Consider the following 18,351-nt stretch of genomic DNA (forward strand, 5'->3'; position numbering starts at 1 on the left):
CAGAGGGTGGTAAATCTTTGTAATTCTCTACCCCAAAGGGCTCTGGTGGCTCAGTCTTTGAGTATATTCAAGACCGAGATCGATTGATTTGTGGATATTAAGCGAATCAAGAGATATGGGGATGGTGCAGGAAAGTGGAGTTGAGGTAGAAGATCAGCCATGATCTCATTGAATGGCGGAGCAGACTCGAGGGGTCGAATGGCCGACTCCTGCTCCTAATTCTTATGTTCTTATGAACCTTCGTTAGACCACACTTTGAGTACTATGCACAGTTCTGATCTCCATATTACAAAAAGGATATAGAGGTACTGAAAAAGATACAAAAATGATTTACAAGGATGATATCCGATCTGAGAGAATACAACTATCAGGAAAGACGGAACAGGCTGTGGCTCTTTTGTCTAGAAGACTGAGAGGTGACCAGATAGAGGTCTTTAAAATTATGAAGCGGTTTGTTAACACAGACGTAGAAAAAATGTTCCCATTTATGGGGAGTCCAAAATAGGGCGCGTAAATATAAACAGAAAATGCTGGAAATACTCAGCAGGTAGATCAATGATCTGAAATGGGGGAACACTGTCCTTTTAGGGAAATTTGTTCCCCTAAATCCCCCTCCCTGCCCCCCACTCTCCACATGTACTGCCTGACCTGCTGAGTGTTTCCAACATTTTCTGTTTGTATTTCAGATTTACAGCATCCGCACTATTTTGCTTTTGCCACAAATATAAGATAGTCACTAATAAATCCAATCAGGCTTCTTTACTCAGAGTGGTGAGATTGTGGAACTCACTACCCAATGGATGGATTGAGGCAAACGGTATGGACACATTTAAGGGGAAGCTAGTTAAATACACAAGGGAGAAAGGAATGGAAGAGATATGATGAGATGAAGTAGGATGTGAGGAAGCTCGTGTGGAGCATAAACACCGGCATAGTCCAGCTGGGCCCGAATGGCCTGTTTCTGTGCTGTAAATACGATGAAATAACTTTAAAAATTAAAAAGAACAAAAATAAGTTGTGCTAATTTTGCCCCAGGAAGGAGTGGCAATTGTTTTCTCCTCCAGCATATATGGAGGCCATTCGTCCCATCGTGTCTGTGCCGGCTCTTTGAAAGAGCGATCCAATTAGTCCCATTCCCCCCGCTCTTTCCCCAGGAGAATCTCTCCTTTTTATTTATTTAACCAATTCCCATTTGAAAGTTACTATTGAATCTGCTTCCTCCACCCTTTCGGGCAATGAACTCCAGTTCATAATAACAACAATTAAAGGGAAAAACAGTCCGTTTAAAAAAAAATTCAATTCAGCCACATTTCCGTCCAGGAATTTCTGCCTCATGGGCCAGAATGCTGATTACAGGTCGTGTCATATACAGTGTGTCTCGGTTTAAATGGCAGTACAGGACAGCAGTTTGTTAATATAATTGTGTTATATCTTTCTTATCCATTTTTAAAAAGCTTGCATCTGCATACGCTTCCTGTTGTTATACTTAGTTCCTGCGTCACCACATCTTCACGCTATCGCCCGCCCCTGTATACTCAGGAAACTACTGCTTCTAACCATCTACAGAATATGATAAACTAGCAGTGACCAGCAAAACATTTGCAGTTAAATTAGTATGTTTATTGAAACAGTAGTTGTTTACACTGCTATCTTCTTCGTCTCTACAATCAACGCTGATGTCCTTCCTCGCTCTATCCTCCTTCCCTGCCTCCGTCCCCTTCCATGCCTCCGTCCCCTTCCCTCCCCATCACTCCCTCGTCCCTCCCCCTCCATCCCTCCTACCCACCCTTCCTCCCTCTCTCCCCCTCCCTCCCTCACTTCCCTCCCTCCCTCCCTCACTTCCCCCCTCCTCCCTCCCTCACTTCCCCCCTCCTCCCTCCCACCCTCTCTTCCCCCTCCTCCCTCCCCTCCATCCCTCTCTCCACACACTCCTGCCATCCCTCTCTCCCTCCATCCCTCCCATCCTCCCTCTCTCCCCATTTCCTCCCTTACCTCCCTCTCCCCCCTCCCTCATTCCCTCCCTCCCCCTCCCTCATTCCCTCCCTCCCCCTCCCTCATTCCCTCCCTCCCCTCCCTCATTCCCTCCCTCCCCCTCCCTCATTCCCTCCCTCCCCCTCCCTCATTCCCTCCCTCCCCCTCCCTCATTCCCTCCCTCCCCCTCCCTCATTCCCTCCCTCCCCCTCCCTCATTCCCTCCCTCCCCCTCCCTCATTCCCTCCCTCCCCCTCCCTCATTCCCTCCCTCCCCCTCCCTCATTCCCTCCCTCCCCTCCCTCATTCCCTCCCTCCCCCTCCCTCATTCCCTCCCTCCCCTTCCCTCATTCCCTCCCTCCCCCTCCCTCATTCCCTCCCTCATTCCCTCCCTCCCCCTCCCTCATTCCCTCCCTCCCCCTCCCTCATTCCCTCCCTCCCCCTCCCTCATTTCCTCCCTCCCCCTCCCTCATTCCCTCCCTCCCCCTCCCTCATTCCCTCCCTCCCCCTCCCTCATTCCCTCCCTCCCTCTCCCTCATTCCCTCCCTCCCTCTCCCTCATTCCCTCCCTCCCCCTCCCTCATTCCCTCCCTCCCCCTCCCTCATTCCCTCCCTCCCCCTCCCTCATTCCCTCCCTCCCCCTCCCTCATTCCCTCCCTCCCCCTCCCTCATTCCCTCCCTCCCCTCCCTCATTCCCTCCCTCCCCCTCCCTCATTCCCTCCCTCCCCCTCCCTCATTCCCTCCCTCCCCCTCCCTCATTCCCTCCCTCCCCCTCCCTCATTCCCTCCCTTCCCCTCCCTCATTCCCTCCCTCCCCCTCCCTCATTCCCTCCCTCCCCCTCCCTCATTCCCTTCCTCCCCCTCCCTCATTCCCTTCCTCCCCCTCCCTCATTCCCTTCCTCTCCCTCCCTCATTCCCTTCCTCCCCCTCCCTCATTCCCTCCCTCCCCCTCCCTCATTCCCTCCCTCCCCCTCCCTCATTCCCTCCCTCCCCCTCCCTCATTCCCTCCCTCCCCCTCCCTCATTCCCCCTCCCCTCCCTCATTCCCCGCCTCCCCTCCCTCATTCCCCGCCTCCCCTCCCTCATTCCCCGCCTCCCCTCCCTCATTCCCCCCTCCCCTCCCTCATTCCCTCCCTCCCCCTCCCTCATTCCCTCCCTCCCCCTCCCTCATTCCCTCCCTCCCCCTCCCTCATTCCCTCCCTCCCCCTCCCTCATTCCCTCCCTCCCCCTCCCTCATTCCCTCCCTCCCCCTCCCTCATTCCCTCCCTCCCCTTCCCTCATTCCCTCCCTCCCCCTCCCTCATTCCCTCCCTCCCCCTCCCTCATTCCCTCCCTCCCCCTCCCTCATTCCCTCCCTCCCCCTCCCTCATTCCCTCCCTCCCCCTCCCTCATTCCCTCCCTCCCCCTCCCTCATTCCCTCCCTCCACCTCCCTCATTCCCTCCCTCCCCCTCCCTCATTCCCTCCCTCCCCCTCCCTCATTCCCTCCCTCCCCCTCCCTCATTCCCTCCCTCCCCCTCCTTCATTCCCTCCCTCCCCCTCCCTCATTCCCTCCCTCCCCCTCCCTCATTCCCTCCCTCCCCCTCGCGACCCCTCCCTCCTTCCCTCCCGCCCCCTCCCTCGTTCCCTCCCTCCCGCCCCCTCCCTCGTTCCCTCCCTCCCGCCCCCTCCCTCGTTCCCTCGCGCCCTCTCCCTCGTTCCCTCCCGCCCCCTCCCTCATTCCCTCCCTCCCCCTCCCTCATTCCCTCCCTCCCCCTCCCTCATTCCCTCCCTCCCCCTCCCTCATTCCCTCCCTCCCCTTCCCTCATTCCCTCCCTCCCCCTCCCTCATTCCCTCCCTCATTCCCTCCCTCCCCCTCCCTCATTCCCTCCCTCCCCCTCCCTCATTCCCTCCCTCCCCCTCCCTCATTCCCTCCCTCCCCCTCCCTCATTCCCTCCCTCCCTCTCCCTCATTCCCTCCCTCCCCCTCCCTCATTCCCTCCCTCCCCCTCCCTCATTCCCTCCCTCCCCCTCCCTCATTCCCTCCCTCCCCCTCCCTCATTCCCTCCCTCCCCCTCCCTCATTCCCTCCCTCCCCCTCCCTCATTCCCTCCCTCCCCCTCCCTCCCCCTCCCTCATTCCCTCCCTCCCCCTCCCTCATTCCCTCCCTCCCCCTCCCTCATTCCCTCCCTCCCCCTCCCTCATTCCCTCCCTTCCCCTCCCTCATTCCCTCCCTCCCCCTCCCTCATTCCCTCCCTCCCCCTCCCTCATTCCCTTCCTCCCCCTCCCTCATTCCCTTCCTCCCCCTCCCTCATTCCCTTCCTCTCCCTCCCTCATTCCCTTCCTCCCCCTCCCTCATTCCCTCCCTCCCCCTCCCTCATTCCCTCCCTCCCCCTCCCTCATTCCCTCCCTCCCCCTCCCTCATTCCCTCCCTCCCCCTCCCTCATTCCCTCCCTCCCCCTCCCTCATTCCCTCCCTCCCCCTCCCTCATTCCCTCCCTCCCCCTCCCTCATTCCCTCCCTCCACCTCCCTCATTCCCTCCCTCCCCCTCCCTCATTCCCTCCCTCCCCCTCCCTCATTCCCTCCCTCCCCCTCCCTCATTCCCTCCCTCCCCCTCCCTCATTCCCTCCCTCCCCCTCCCTCATTCCCTCCCTCCCCCTCGCGACCCCTCCCTCCTTCCCTCCCGCCCCCTCCCTCGTTCCCTCCCTCCCGCCCCCTCCCTCGTTCCCTCCCTCCCGCCCCCTCCCTCGTTCCCTCCCTCCCGCCCCCTCCCTCATTCCCCGCCTCCCCTCCCTCATTCCCCGCCTCCCCTCCCTCATTCCCCGCCTCCCCTCCCTCATTCCCCCCTCCCCTCCCTCATTCCCTCCCTCCCCCTCCCTCATTCCCTCCCTCCCCCTCCCTCATTCCCTCCCTCCCCCTCCCTCATTCCCTCCCTCCCCCTCCCTCATTCCCTCCCTCATTCCCTCCCTCCCCCTCCCTCATTCCCTCCCTCCCCTTCCCTCATTCCCTCCCTCCCCCTCCCTCATTCCCTCCCTCCCCCTCCCTCATTCCCTCCCTCCCCCTCCCTCATTCCCTCCCTCCCCCTCCCTCATTCCCTCCCTCCCCCTCCCTCATTCCCTCCCTCCCCCTCCCTCATTCCCTCCCTCCCCCTCCCTCATTCCCTCCCTCCCCCTCCTTCATTCCCTCCCTCCCCCTCCCTCATTCCCTCCCTCCCCCTCCCTCATTCCCTCCCTCCCCCTCGCGACCCCTCCCTCCTTCCCTCCCGCCCCCTCCCTCGTTCCCTCCCTCCCGCCCCCTCCCTCGTTCCCTCCCTCCCGCCCCCTCCCTCGTTCCCTCCCTCCCGCCCCCTCCCTCGTTCCCTCCCTCCCGCCCCCTCCCTCGTTCCCTCCCTCCCGCCCCCTCCCTCGTTCCCTCCCTCCCGCCCCCTCCCTCGTTCCCTCCCTCCCGCCCCCTCCCTCGTTCCCTCCCGCCCCCTCCCTCGTTCCCTCGCGCCCTCTCCCTCGTTCCCTCCCGCCCCCTCCCTCGTTCCCTCCCTCCCGCCCCCTCCCTCGTTCCCTCCCGCCCCCTCCCTCGTTCCCTCCCGCCCCCTCCCTCGTTCCCTCCCGCCCCCTCCCTCGTTCCCTCCCGCCTCCTCCACTTCACTCCCTCCCTCTCGCTCTCCCCCTCCACTTCCCTCCCTCTCGCTCTCCCCCTCCACTTCCCTTCCTCTCGCTGTTCCCCTCCACTTACCTCCCTCCCAAATTGCACACTGTTGCTGTCGCTATCACGTTCTTGGGTTAGCTTCACCGGCCAATTCCATATGCGGTTCTCGTGTCCCCTCTGATCCGGATCACCTGCCCAGTGCCTCGCTAAACGCTCGTGAGATCCAGGGATCGCAGCAGAGGATACTCACTCTGTCCATCAGCTACTGCATTGTGTCATGTTCCACCATGTCATTACCCTCTCTTTGACAATCTGATTGAAGGTGCTGTATATCAGACCGAGACTTCGACTCCAAATCAACAGCTGCTTTTATTTCAATGGTAGAATTCTTTATTAAGATGGAGAGTGACAGTTAATTCAGAGACTAGGGTCCTGAACTTAAAGAAAGGTAACTTCGATGGTAGTGAGACGTGAATCGGCTAGGATAGACTGGCGAATGATACTTTAAGGGTTGACGGTGGATAGGCAATGACAAACATTTAAAGATCACATGGATGAACTTCAACAATTGTACATCCCTGTCTGGCGTAAAAATAAAATGGGGAAGGTGGCTCAACCGTGGCTAACAAGGGAAATTAGGGATAGCGTAAAATCCAAGGAAGAGGCATATAAATTGGCCAGAAAAAGCAGCAAACCTAGGACAGGGAGAAATTTAGAATTCAGCAGAGGAGGACAAAGGATTTAATTAGGAAAATAGAATATGAGAGTAAGCTTGCAGGGAACATAAAAACTGACTGCAAAAGCTTCTATAGATATGTGAAGAGAAAAAGATTAGTGAAAACAAATGTAGGTCCGTTGCAGTCAGAATCAGGTGAATTCATAATGGGGAACAAAGAACTGGCAGACCAATTGAACAAATATTTTGGTTCTGTCTTCACTAAGGAAGACACGAATAACCTCCCGAAAATACTAGGGGACCGAGGGTCTAGCGAGAAGGAGGAAGTGAGGGAAATCCTTATTAGTCAGGAAATGGTGTTAGGGAAATTGATGGGATTGAAGGCTGATAAATCCCCAGGGCCTTATAGTCTGCATCCCAGAGTACTTAAGGAAGTGGCCCTAGAAATAGTCGATGCATTGGTGATCATTTTCCAACATTCCATGGACTCTGGATCAGTTCCTATGGATTGGAGGGTAGCTAATGTAACCCCACTTTTTAAAAAAAGCAGGGAGAGAGAAAATGGAATTATAGACCGGTTAGCCTGACATCGGTAGTAGGGAAAATGCTGGAATCAATTATTAAAGATGTAATAGCAGCGCATTTGGAAAGCAGTGACATGATCGGTCCAAGTCAGCATGGATTTATGAAAGGGAAATCATGCTTGACAAATCTTCTAGAATGTTTTGAGGATGTAACTAGTAGAGTGGATAAGGGAGAACCAGTGGATGTGGTGTATTTGGACTTTCAAAAGGCTTTTGACAAGGTCCCACACGAGATTAGTGTGCAAAATTAAGGTACATGGGATTGAGGGTAATGTATTGACGTGGATAGAGAACTGGTTGGCAGTCAAGAGCAAAGAGTGGGAATAAACGGCTCCTTTTCCGAATGACAGGCAGTGACTAGTGGGGTACCGTAAGGTTCAGTGCTGGGACCCCAGCTATTTACAATATATTAATGATTTTAGATGAAGGAATTGAATGTAATGTCTCTAAGTTTGCAGATGACACTAAGCTAGGTGGCCGTGTGAGCTGTGAGGAGGATGCTAAGAGGCTGCAGGGTGACTTGGACAGGTTAGGTGAGTGTGCAGATGTATGGCAGATGCAGTATAATGTGGATAAGTGTGAAGTTATCCACTTTGGGGGCAAAAACAGGAAGGCAGATTATTATCTGAATGGTGACAGATCAGTAAAAGGGGAGGTGCAATGAGACCTGGGTGTCATGGTATATCAGTCAATGAAAGTAGGCATGCAGGTACAGCAGGCGGTGAAGAAAGCAAATGGCATCTTACAAAGAAAATAGGTTCAGGAGTAGGCCATTCTGCCCTTTGAGCCTGCACCACCATTCAATATGATCATGGTTGATCATGCAACTTCAGTACCCCATTCCTGCTTGCTCTCCGTACCCCTTGATCCCTTTAGCCACATCTAACTCCCTTTTGAATATATCTAACCAACTGGCCTCAACAACTTTCTGTGGCAGAGAATTCCACAGGTTCACAATTCTCTGAGTGAAGAAGTTTCTCCTCATCTCGGTCCTAACTGGCTTACCCCTTATCCTTAGACTGTGACTCCTGGTTCTGGACTTCCCCAGCATCGGGAACATTCTTCCTGCATCTAACCTGTCCAATCCCGTCAGAATTTTATATGCTTCTAGAGATCCCCTCTCATTATTCTAAATTCCAATGAATATAAACTTAGTCGATCCAGTCTTTCTTCATAGCGCGAGGATTTGAGTAAAGGAGCAGGGAGGTCTTGCTGCAGTTGTACAGGGCCTTGGTGAAACCACACCTTGAGTATTGTGTGCAGTTTTGGTCTCCTAATCTGAGGAAGGACATTCTTGCTATTGAGGGAGTGCAGCGAAGGTTCACCAGACTGATTCCTGGGATGGCAGGTCTGAGGATAAGGACTAGGCCATTTAGGACCGAGATGAGGAGAAACTTTTTCACCCAGAGAATTGTGAACCTGTGGAATTCTCTCCACAGAAAGTTGTTGAGGCCAGTTTGTTAAATATATTCAAAAGGGAGTTAGATGTGACCCTTACGGCTAAAGGAATCAAGGGTTATGGAAAGAAAGCAAGAATGGGGTGCTGAAGTTGCATGATCAGCCATGATCATATTGAATGGTGGTGCAGGTTCAAAGGGCCGAATGGCCTGCTCCTGCACCTATTTTCTATGTTTATAAATAAAAAAAGTAAGTAAATAGAACCAAATGAAAAAGGTAATCATATATTTGATTATCCTCCTCAATACATCAAGTAACGACGCCACTCACTTTCTCCCGATACATGAACTTTAAACCAGAAGCACTCCACTTACTCTGTGAAACATGGCACAGATTGAAATTGACCTAGTTCCTCTACAGGAAGCTCAGCTCTCCTGCAGAAGTACAGTTGAAACCCCTTTGAGGTTAGAGTGAAACAAAAGGCTACAGTCCTTTATCAACATTAACTATATTCTTAATCTTTGACACTGCCACGCAAATGTAAAACCTGGAGCCAATTAGCACCTCAGACTTCTTGTGTTTTTCCTAACACTCCGCAACTTGTGACGCCTACACAGTCTGGTCTCTGAGTTAAAAATAAATTGTAACGCCGAGTTAATTTGAGAATGTGTTTTCTATATTTACAGGTATCAAGCGTGGACCCACAGGTATGTCATCTTCCCTCGTCGCTCAAACAGTTAACGTGAGTAAAGATGTGGCTTGGCTTGTGGTGTTGAGCTCATGTCTGCAGCTATGTCTTCTGATCCCTGTGCTAACCTGGACTTTAAGGCGAGTATTTTGCTGTCTTTAAAAAGCTGAGACAGCGGAAGAGATGTGACATCTCTGTGGTTGAGCTAACAGAATCTGACCACCACCGTTAATAACAAAAACTTGCATTTATATCGCACCTTTAACACATATTCACAAATCTTTGAAGGTAGCAAGTTAATAGGACAGTTAAGAAAGCGTATGGGATACTTAACTTTGTAAATATGGGCATTGAATACAAAAATAAGGACGTCATGCTAGGATAGTAACAGACTTCAGGAAGGCATAGACTGGGCAGACTTGAGGCAGATGAAATTTAATGCAAAGAAGTGTGAAGTGATGCATTTTGGAAGGAGGAATGAGGAGAGGCAATATAAATGGAAAAAAACACCATTTTAAAGGTGCTGCAGGAACAGTTCATTTGAGAATGTGAGAATCTTGAAGATGGCAGGACAAATTAATAAGGCGGTTAAGAAAGCGTATGGGATCCTTGGCTTTGTAAATAAGGGCATTGAATACATTAAACAAGGAAGCCATGCTAAACATTTGCAAATCACTGGTTTCACCTCAACTGGAGTATTGTGCACAATTCTGGCCACCGCACAATTTAGGAAATACTTCAAGGCCTTGGAGAGAGTACAGAGCAGGTTTCCCAGATTTATACCAGGGATGAGAGATCCCAGTTATGTGGAGAGATTGGAAAAGCTGGGATTGTTCTCCTTAGAGTAGAGATGGTTAAGGGGAGATCTGATAGAGGCGTTCAAAATTATGAGGGTTTTTTTTATAGAGGAAGTAAGGAAAAAGTGCTTCCATTGGAATGTGGGTCAGAAAAGAAAGGGCTAGATTTTCCATTATTTTTGCATGCATACCACCCACTTAACGTCCATTTTAACGCTGAAGTGAGGTATAACGCCCATATATCGCCCATTTAGCCACAAAATGGAAACTGACACCCATTTTTCAGTCACATTGGTGAGCATTACTTTCGACATGTACGTAATGCCGATAATACCGCCCGCCCACTCTTTTTAGGCGGAAAGATCAGAATGGGCGAAACCAACGTCCATAATATTGCCCAGCATTACTTTCGGCACGCAATTAACGCCGATATTTAATAATACCGCCAGCCCACTGATTTTTGTCGTAAAGATCACATTTGCAGAAACTAACGCCCAGAAAAACGTCCAGAAAATCACCCAGCGTAACTTTCGGCACCTCGCAAACATCTCGCCGACAATATCGCTTGCCGAAAAAAAAAAACTGCTGTGAAAAAGTTGCTCTGACCTAAACTAATCACAGCGGTGTGGACACTATTTTCTAAATCCAAGTCACTTAATTTAAAAGGCTGCTCTGCTTCAACTTTGGGGGAGTTTGGATGTACTCTGGAGTTCTTTTAAGGTGATGTGAACATCTGAACAAACATCTTATCATACTGTGGACAATTGGAATTTACTTTAGGTGTCTTAGTGGGGATATTTATTGTTTGTGAACAATCTGTGTAATATTGATAGTTATTGGAATGGGGCTGTCATTTCGCAGCCTGTCTTGTTGAGTATGGGTAGAGCTGCGGAATATCAAAGGGCAGAAAACTCGAGTGGGAGTTGTGTACAGACCACCAAACAGTAGTAGTAAGGTTGGGGCAGCATCAAACAAGAAATTAGAGATGCGTGCAATAAAGGTACAGCAGCTATCATGGGCGACTTTAATCGACATATAGATTGGGCTAATCAAGCTGGTAGCAGTATGATGGAGGAGGATTTCCTGGAGTGTATTAGGGATGGTTTTCTAGACCAATATGTCGAGGAACCAACTAGAGGGCTGACCATCCCAGACTGGGTAATGTGCAATCTTGTTGTGCGAGGCCCCTTGGGGAAGAGTGACCATAATATGGTAGAATTCTTTATTAAGATGGAGAGTGACACAGTTAATTCAGAGACTCAGATCCTGAACTTAAGGAAAGGTAACTTCGATGGTATGAGACGTGAATTGGCTAGAATAGACTGGCGAAAGATACTTAAAAGGTTGACGATGGATAGGCAATGGCAAACATTTAAAGATCACATGGATGAACTTCAACAATTGTACATCACTGTCTGGAGTAAAAATAAAATAAGCTCAACCGTGGCTAACAAGGGAAATTAGGGATAGTGTTAAATCCAAGGAAGAGGCATATAAATTGGCCAGAAAAAGCAGCAAACCTGAGGATTGGGAAAAATGTAGAATTCAGCAGAGGAGGACAAAGGGTTTAATTGGGAGGGGGGAAATAGAATATGAGAGGAAGCATGCTGGGAACATAAAAACTGACCGCAAAAGCTTCTATAGATATGTGAAGAGGAAAAGATTAGTAAAGACAAACATAGGTCCCTTGCAGTCAGAATCAGGTGAATTTATAATGGGGAACAAAGAAATGGCAGACCAATTGAACAAATACTTTGGTTCTGTCTTCACTATAACAAATAACTTTCCGGAAATACTAGGGGACCGATGGTCTAGCGAGAAAGAGGAACTGAAGGAAATACTTATTAGCCAGGAAATTGTGTTAGAGAAATTGATGGGATTAAAGGCCGATAAATCCCCAGGGCCTGATAGTTTGCATCCCAGAGTACTTAAGGAAGTGGCCCTAGAAATAGTGGATGCGTTAGTGATCATTTTCCAACATTCTATCGACTCTGGATCAGTTCCTATGGACTGGAGGATAGCTAATATAACACACTTTTAAAAATGGAGGGAGGGAGAAAACGGGCAATTATAGACCAGTTAACCTGACATCAGTAGTGGGGAAAATGTTGGAATTAATTATTAAAGATGAAATAGCAGCATATTTGGAAAGCAGTGACAGGATCGGTCCAAGTCAACATGGATTTATGAAAGGGAAATCATGCTTGACAAATCTTCTAGAATATTTTGCGGATGTAACTAGTAGAGTGGACAAGGAAGAACCAGTGGATGTGGTGTATTTGGACTTTCAAAAGGCTTTTGACAAGGTCCAACACAAGAGATTGGTGTGCAAAATTAAATCACATGGTATTGGGGGTAATGTATTGACGTGGATAGAGAACTGGTTGGCAGACAGGAAGCAGACAGGTAGGATAAATGGGTCCTTTTCAGGATGGCAGGCAGTGACTAGTGGGGTGCTGCAGGGCTCAGTGCTGGGACCCCAGCTATTTACAATTTATATCAATAATTTAGATGAAGGAATTGAGTGTAATATCTCCAAGTTTGCAGATGACACTAGGCTGGGTGGCGGTGTGAGCTGTGAGGAGAATGCTAAGAGGCTGCAGGGTGACTTGGACAGGTTAGGTGAGTGGGCAAATGAATGGCAGATGCAGTATAATGTGGATAAATGTGAGGTTATCCACTTTGGTGGCAAAAACATGAAGGCAGAATATTATCTGAATGGTGGCAGATTGGGAAAAGGGGAGGTGCAACGAGACCTGGGTGTCATGGTACATCAGTCATTGAAGGTTGGAATGCAGGTGCAGCAGGTGGTGAAGAAGGCAAATGGCACGTTGGCCTTCATAGCTAGGGGATTTGAGTGTAGCAGCAGGGAGTTCTTATTGCAGTTGTACAGGGCCTTGGTGAGGCCTCACCTGGAACATTGTGTTCAGTTTTGGTCTCCTAATCTGAGGAGGGATGTTCTTGCTAATGAGGGAGTTCAGCAAAGGCTCACCAGACTGATGCCCGGGATGGCAGGACTGACATATGAGGAGGGACTGGATCGACTGGGCCTGTATTCACTGGAGTTTAGTAGAATGAGAGGGGATCTCATAGAAACATATAAAATTCTGATGGGACTGAACAGGTTAGATGCAGGAAGAATGTTCTTGATGTTGGGGAAGTCCAGAACCAGGGGTCACAGTCTAAGGATAAGGGGTAAGCTATTTAAGACCGAGATGAGGAGAAACTTCTTCACTCAGAGAGTTGTTAACCTGTGGAATTCTCTTCCGCAGAAAGTTGTTGATGCCAGTTCGTTAGATATATTCAAGAGGGAGTTGGATATGGCCCTTACGGCTAAAGGGATCAAGGTGTATGGAGAGAAAGCAGGAAAGGGATACTGAGGTGAATGATCAGCCATCATCTTATTGAATGGTGGCCCTTATCGAAGGGCTGAATGGCCTACTCCTGTACCTATTTTCTATGTTTCTAAGTACACACATGCTGCAGACTCCAGATGGAAGAAGATATATTCAACAGCATTATGTGCCCAATCTAAGATGTGCCATACTGATGAGGAGGACCAGACCTTACACTCCCCGCACTTACAGGGAGAAGCAGTCTTACCTCATCTTGTCCGATGCATTAGGAGACTGCGCTTCCACAAGAATGTTATCAGTGAGATATGCCAGCTCATCAGGGGAGATCTGCAGCTTGCCAGCACCATTAGGACCGCACTGTCCGTCGAGGTCAAGGCCACCGCGGCACTTTCGTTCTACACGTCGGGTTCCTTTCAGGCCTCATCTGGTGACATTTGCGCTATATCTCAGCATGCCACACATTGCTGCATTAGACAGGTCACTGAACCTCTTTACGCATGCAGGATGGACTTTATCAGCTTCCCCATGACCAGGGAGGCTCAGACTGACAGGGCTTTAGGATTCTACCGAATTGCTAACTTCCCCAAGATGCAGAGTGTAATAGACTGTACGCACATTGTGATGAGGGCACCTTTTCAGGATGCAGAGGTTTTTAGGAACCGCAAGGGATTCCACTCCCTGAATGTGCAACTCGTTGTCGATCACTAGCAAATTATTATGGCAGTGAATGCCAAATTTCCGGGCAGCATCCATGATGCTCACATCCTGCGTGACAGTGCTGTATCTGACATGTTTACCAGTCAGCCACAGGGTCAATGCTGGATGCTTGGTGACAAAGGATATGGCCTTGCCACCTGGCTGATGCCCCCCCCTGCGTAACACCCACACCGAAGCCGAGAAGCGATACAATGAGAGCCACAGAGCCACTTGCAATATCGTCGAGAAAACCATTGGAGTGCTTCAGCAGCGCTTTAGATGCCTGGACCACTCAGGAGGAGAGCTCCAATACCACCCTGATCAGGTAGCTCAATTCGTGGTGGTGTGCTCAATGCTGCACAACTTGGCTATCAGGAGGGACAAGAATTGCCAGAAGGGACTGACGGTCCACCGCAGGAGAGAGAGGATGAGGAGGTGGACGCTGATCTTGGGCCAGACAATCAGTCTGACGCTGAAACCATGCCCCCGCCCCCCCCTCTAGACCACAAGAAAGGGCCCATGGTGGCTACATAGCTGCAAGACCCCTACGTCAGCAGCTCATAAATGAAAGAAAGTTGTTGTTATTTGCAAAGCTGCAGCACTGCTGGGTGTGCAGCTCATACATCAATGGTGACAGTTAAAGTTTAAGTTGATTCAAGTTAAGTGTAATTATATCCTTTCATGTTAAGGAATCACCAGTGTGTAACGGTGCAACTATCTGAGACAAGGCGCAACAAGGATATGTTAAATAAAAAAACATTTAATCTTACCATTTGTGTGAAATCATAATTATATCTGTAGAAAATGCCCCACCCCACAACAAATTTATCACATTTACATCATTAGATTGGTCACCGTTTCCAGTAACACAGAACACATGTGCAAACCAGCAAGGTAGCCCCCATAGCCCTTCCCCTGACCCTCCCACCAAAATAGCAGCAACAACATAAAAATATGCCCAAGACAATACCTGCAGCCATGCACTTCACTTTCCTTCCCCTCCACACCCCCCTCCCCCCTGCCCTCCCCGCTTCTCCTCCCCACCTCTACCCCTTCCCCTTCCCCTCCTGACTCCAAGCCGCCTGGCCGAGAAGCTCCTTGGGCGCTGTTTCATTGGGGGCGATGATGGCAGAACTGCTACTTGGACGAATACAGGAGAGGACGGTCCCGAGGTGGGAATGTGCTTCGAGCCAGAAGCAAGATCTTCCTCTTGGCTCTCGTGTCATTGACAATGGGGGTGCAGTGCCACGCTCCGGGACCACTGGGAAGCCTCTGCTACCAGTGTTCCTGGCTATCAGCTCCAGGGTCTCCGCCATCTGCGGCATGTACTCCGTCATGGTGGCGGACATGCTGGCCAGCTGGAGGGATATGCCCCCCATTGTCTGTAGGATCTGCTGACCTATGTCAAGTGTACCATGTCCCCGCTCAGATTTGCCGCTCGTGGAGCAGTCGAACCAACCTCCGCTTGATCGGCACCGTCCTGGAGACACCTGGGGTGCCCTGTGGCAAGGTCCTTGGGCCTGGTAACACCACGATGGATGTGAGAATGGCCATAGAAGCACTAGATGTCATCGGTGTCAAATGGAAGTTGGGGGTGCAGGCTCCTCGAAGTCCGCGCTGTCATTTGTTGAGAAGGGACCCAGCAGATGCACGGATGAGAATCGGTGCTCCTCAGCACCAGATGGAGGAGAGTCCGGCGAATCCAGCCCTGCGCCCCCAGCTTCTGGGCTTGGTGGTCTTGCCTGGGGCCGTGCTGCTGGCTGAGCTGCAAAACACAAATGAGGTTATTAGTGGAGAAGGGGATGCTAGGGTCACATGGTGAGTCCAGCGCTACACACAGCATATGCACGACAAAAGCAACACTGCTATCAAGATCATCACAGACATCACATTTCATGACCATCACCAAATTCTGCATTGCAGTGATTCTCATGAGGACATCATTATTTAAAGAAGAATTGTATGATTCATCTATCATATAATATTGGTCGGGTATGAGTGGGTGTGGCATTTATTGACTTTACATCGCGCAATGGTGTATACTTTACTCACGTGGCATCACATCAGGCTCTGCTGCTGCTTGCGTGGCTGACCGAGGGTGGGTCCCCACTAGTGCCAACACCCGCTCCTCGAAGTCGGTGAGGTCGATGATGACTGGTGGCCCCCCCCACCTGTTCCCCTCTGCTCGGCCCTATTCCTGAAAGCTTCTTCTGTAAAAGGTAACAACATGGCATGAGATTATTGTGTGATATCATTGCTAGGTAGTCACAGAGACTGATACAACACATAACCATCAGATGTAACCATGATTGTAATGAAAGTTACCATTCTCTATCTAAAGACGTACACCATGACCGCAGGCTTTGAGTACAACCTTCCCGATATAAGTGCAAGACACATCTGATTTTAATCACTCATTACAATTACAGTTCCAATTATTTAAATATATAAGTACATGTAAATAAATTTAATTCTTACTCTGGCGGCTCCGACAAGGTCGTTCCATCGCCGCGGCACTGGTTGCCCTCACGCACCTCATTGGTCACCGACGAGACCACCTCGGCTATCTCAGCCCATATCTTCTGGTAGGCCTTTGGGGTGGGCTTCCCATGCCCTCCCTGGGTCAATTGACCCCAGCATGACTCCACCTCCTGCATGAGGGAGGCATTTGCCTTGTCCGAGAACCTCTTTGCTCTTTTGCATCCTCTCAATTGTTCCTCTCCCAGCTCACTGCTTTTGCCAGCGTCCTCAGTCTCCATAGCGTGCTGGGTCGCTTCCTCCATCCCTTCCATGTTAAATATTTTTTCCACAAAAACTCGGTGCCAACTACCTTCTTTGTGCTTAGTAGACTTTTTGTTGCTGGTGAATCTCCCTCATGCCTCTCACAACAGCCAAAGAAGCAAAGAAGCGTTCAGTCCCTTGCTGCTCCCTCTCTCTCTGTCTCCTCTTTTGCGCATGTAACAATGACCCTGATCTCCTGAAATACGGGAAACGAGCTTTGTCATGCCGTTGCTATGGTCGGTGACACTTTACGGCAGAAGGTCAAAAAAATGTAACGCTAACGCCCATTTCCGATTGCTCGCGCTAACGCCCATTTTCAAAAATGAAAGTTAGGGTTTTGAAAATAGCCGATACTCCAGCGATCTCAAAACCCATTTCTATCACCCACGCTGGAAATAACGCCCATTTTTGGCTGATCTGCACAAAAGTGGAAAGTCTAGCCCAAAGACTTGCATTTATATAGCGCCTTTCACGACCACCGGACATCTCAAAGTGTTTTACAGCCAATGAAGTACTTTTGGAGTGTCATCACAGTTGTCATAGATTTTAAGTCATACCCAGAAGTCATAGATTTAAAATAAGTGGCAAAAGAACGAAAGGAGAAATGAGAGACATTTTTGCACACACAGGGTTGGTAAGATCTGGAACGCACCACCTGAAAGGATGGAGGAATCAGATTCCATAGGAACTATCAAAAGGCAATTGGACATGTACTTGAAGAGAACTAATTTGCAGGGTTATGGGGAAATAGCTGGGGTGCGGAACTAAATTGGACAGCTTTCAATGAGCTGGCAGAGCCACAGTGGGTCAAATGGCCGCCTTCTGTACTGTAAGATTCTACGTTAACATAGTAAAACGTCCCAAGGTGCATCAGACAAAATTTGACACCGAGCCACAAAAGATATTAGGTTAGGTGGTCAAAAGCTTGGTTAAAGATCTGCAAGGTGGGAGGCCAGCCAGGAGAGCACTGGAATAGACGAGTCTAGAGGTAACATTCCAGGGTCTGCGGGAAGAATCGGCCTGCCTCCCTTCCGTGGTCTTGTACGCTCGTTGCCGAGGGACTTTTGGGGTGTCACACAATACGATCGAGGCTTTCCGCCACTGCTGGCCACCATGGGGCATCCATTGGGTAATCAATGAGTGGAACCAATTGATGATATACATCTCGTGCAGAATAGACTATGCATGGGAGGATTATACGAACAATGACGGACAGGTGAAGACCATCTGGTCCGTCAAGCCTGTCCCACAAAATTGCGATACCTTGTGTATCACAACATTTACAGTCCACCCTACCCCAAACCACCTGATGATCTGGGAGAGGCAAAAAAACAGATTTAAAAACCCAGGCCAATTTGGGGGGGAAAAATCTGGGATATTCCTCTCTAACCCATCTAAGCAATGGAACCTAGTCCAGGAGATCACACTGGCCATTAAATTCCCCGCAGTACCTACCTTCTGTAAGTGGTGATCGCCGCCGCAGCCTGAAACAAATCCAGCTTTTGTTTGAAGGAATTCACTGAGTCTGCATCCATCATCATAGACGGTCCCTGGAACGAGGATGACTTACTTCCACATGAGTTCACAGATGTTTCAATGAAGGTCCTGAACTCCAATTGAGGGGGTGGAAGTTGCCTGTGCGTGGATTTTTTTAAAGTATCGTGAACGTTGCACACCAGCCACAACATGGGCTCGACAGAGCTGCATCCACCACATGAGAGGGCAGCTTGTTCCAGAGACCCACTATTCTCTGTGAAAAGAGCCACCTCCTGACACCTAACCTAGATCTAGCC

The 18,351-nt window shown here is 50.1% G+C and overlaps 1 protein-coding gene across 2 annotated transcripts in view; it reads left to right on the forward strand.

Moving 5' to 3' along the window:
- The window catches only part of LOC139276322 (uncharacterized), a 66,085-nt gene that overhangs the window by 15,166 nt on the left and 32,568 nt on the right, over positions 1-18,351 (forward strand). For both annotated transcript variants that reach the window (XM_070894135.1, XM_070894136.1), the window contains one exon: positions 8,927-8,947. In XM_070894135.1, the coding sequence (XP_070750236.1) occupies positions 8,927-8,947 (21 nt within the window). The remainder of the gene's footprint in view (positions 1-8,926; positions 8,948-18,351) is intronic.

Source organism: Pristiophorus japonicus, chromosome 11, assembly GCF_044704955.1.
Source record: "Pristiophorus japonicus isolate sPriJap1 chromosome 11, sPriJap1.hap1, whole genome shotgun sequence".
Taxonomy (NCBI): domain Eukaryota; kingdom Metazoa; phylum Chordata; class Chondrichthyes; family Pristiophoridae; genus Pristiophorus; species Pristiophorus japonicus.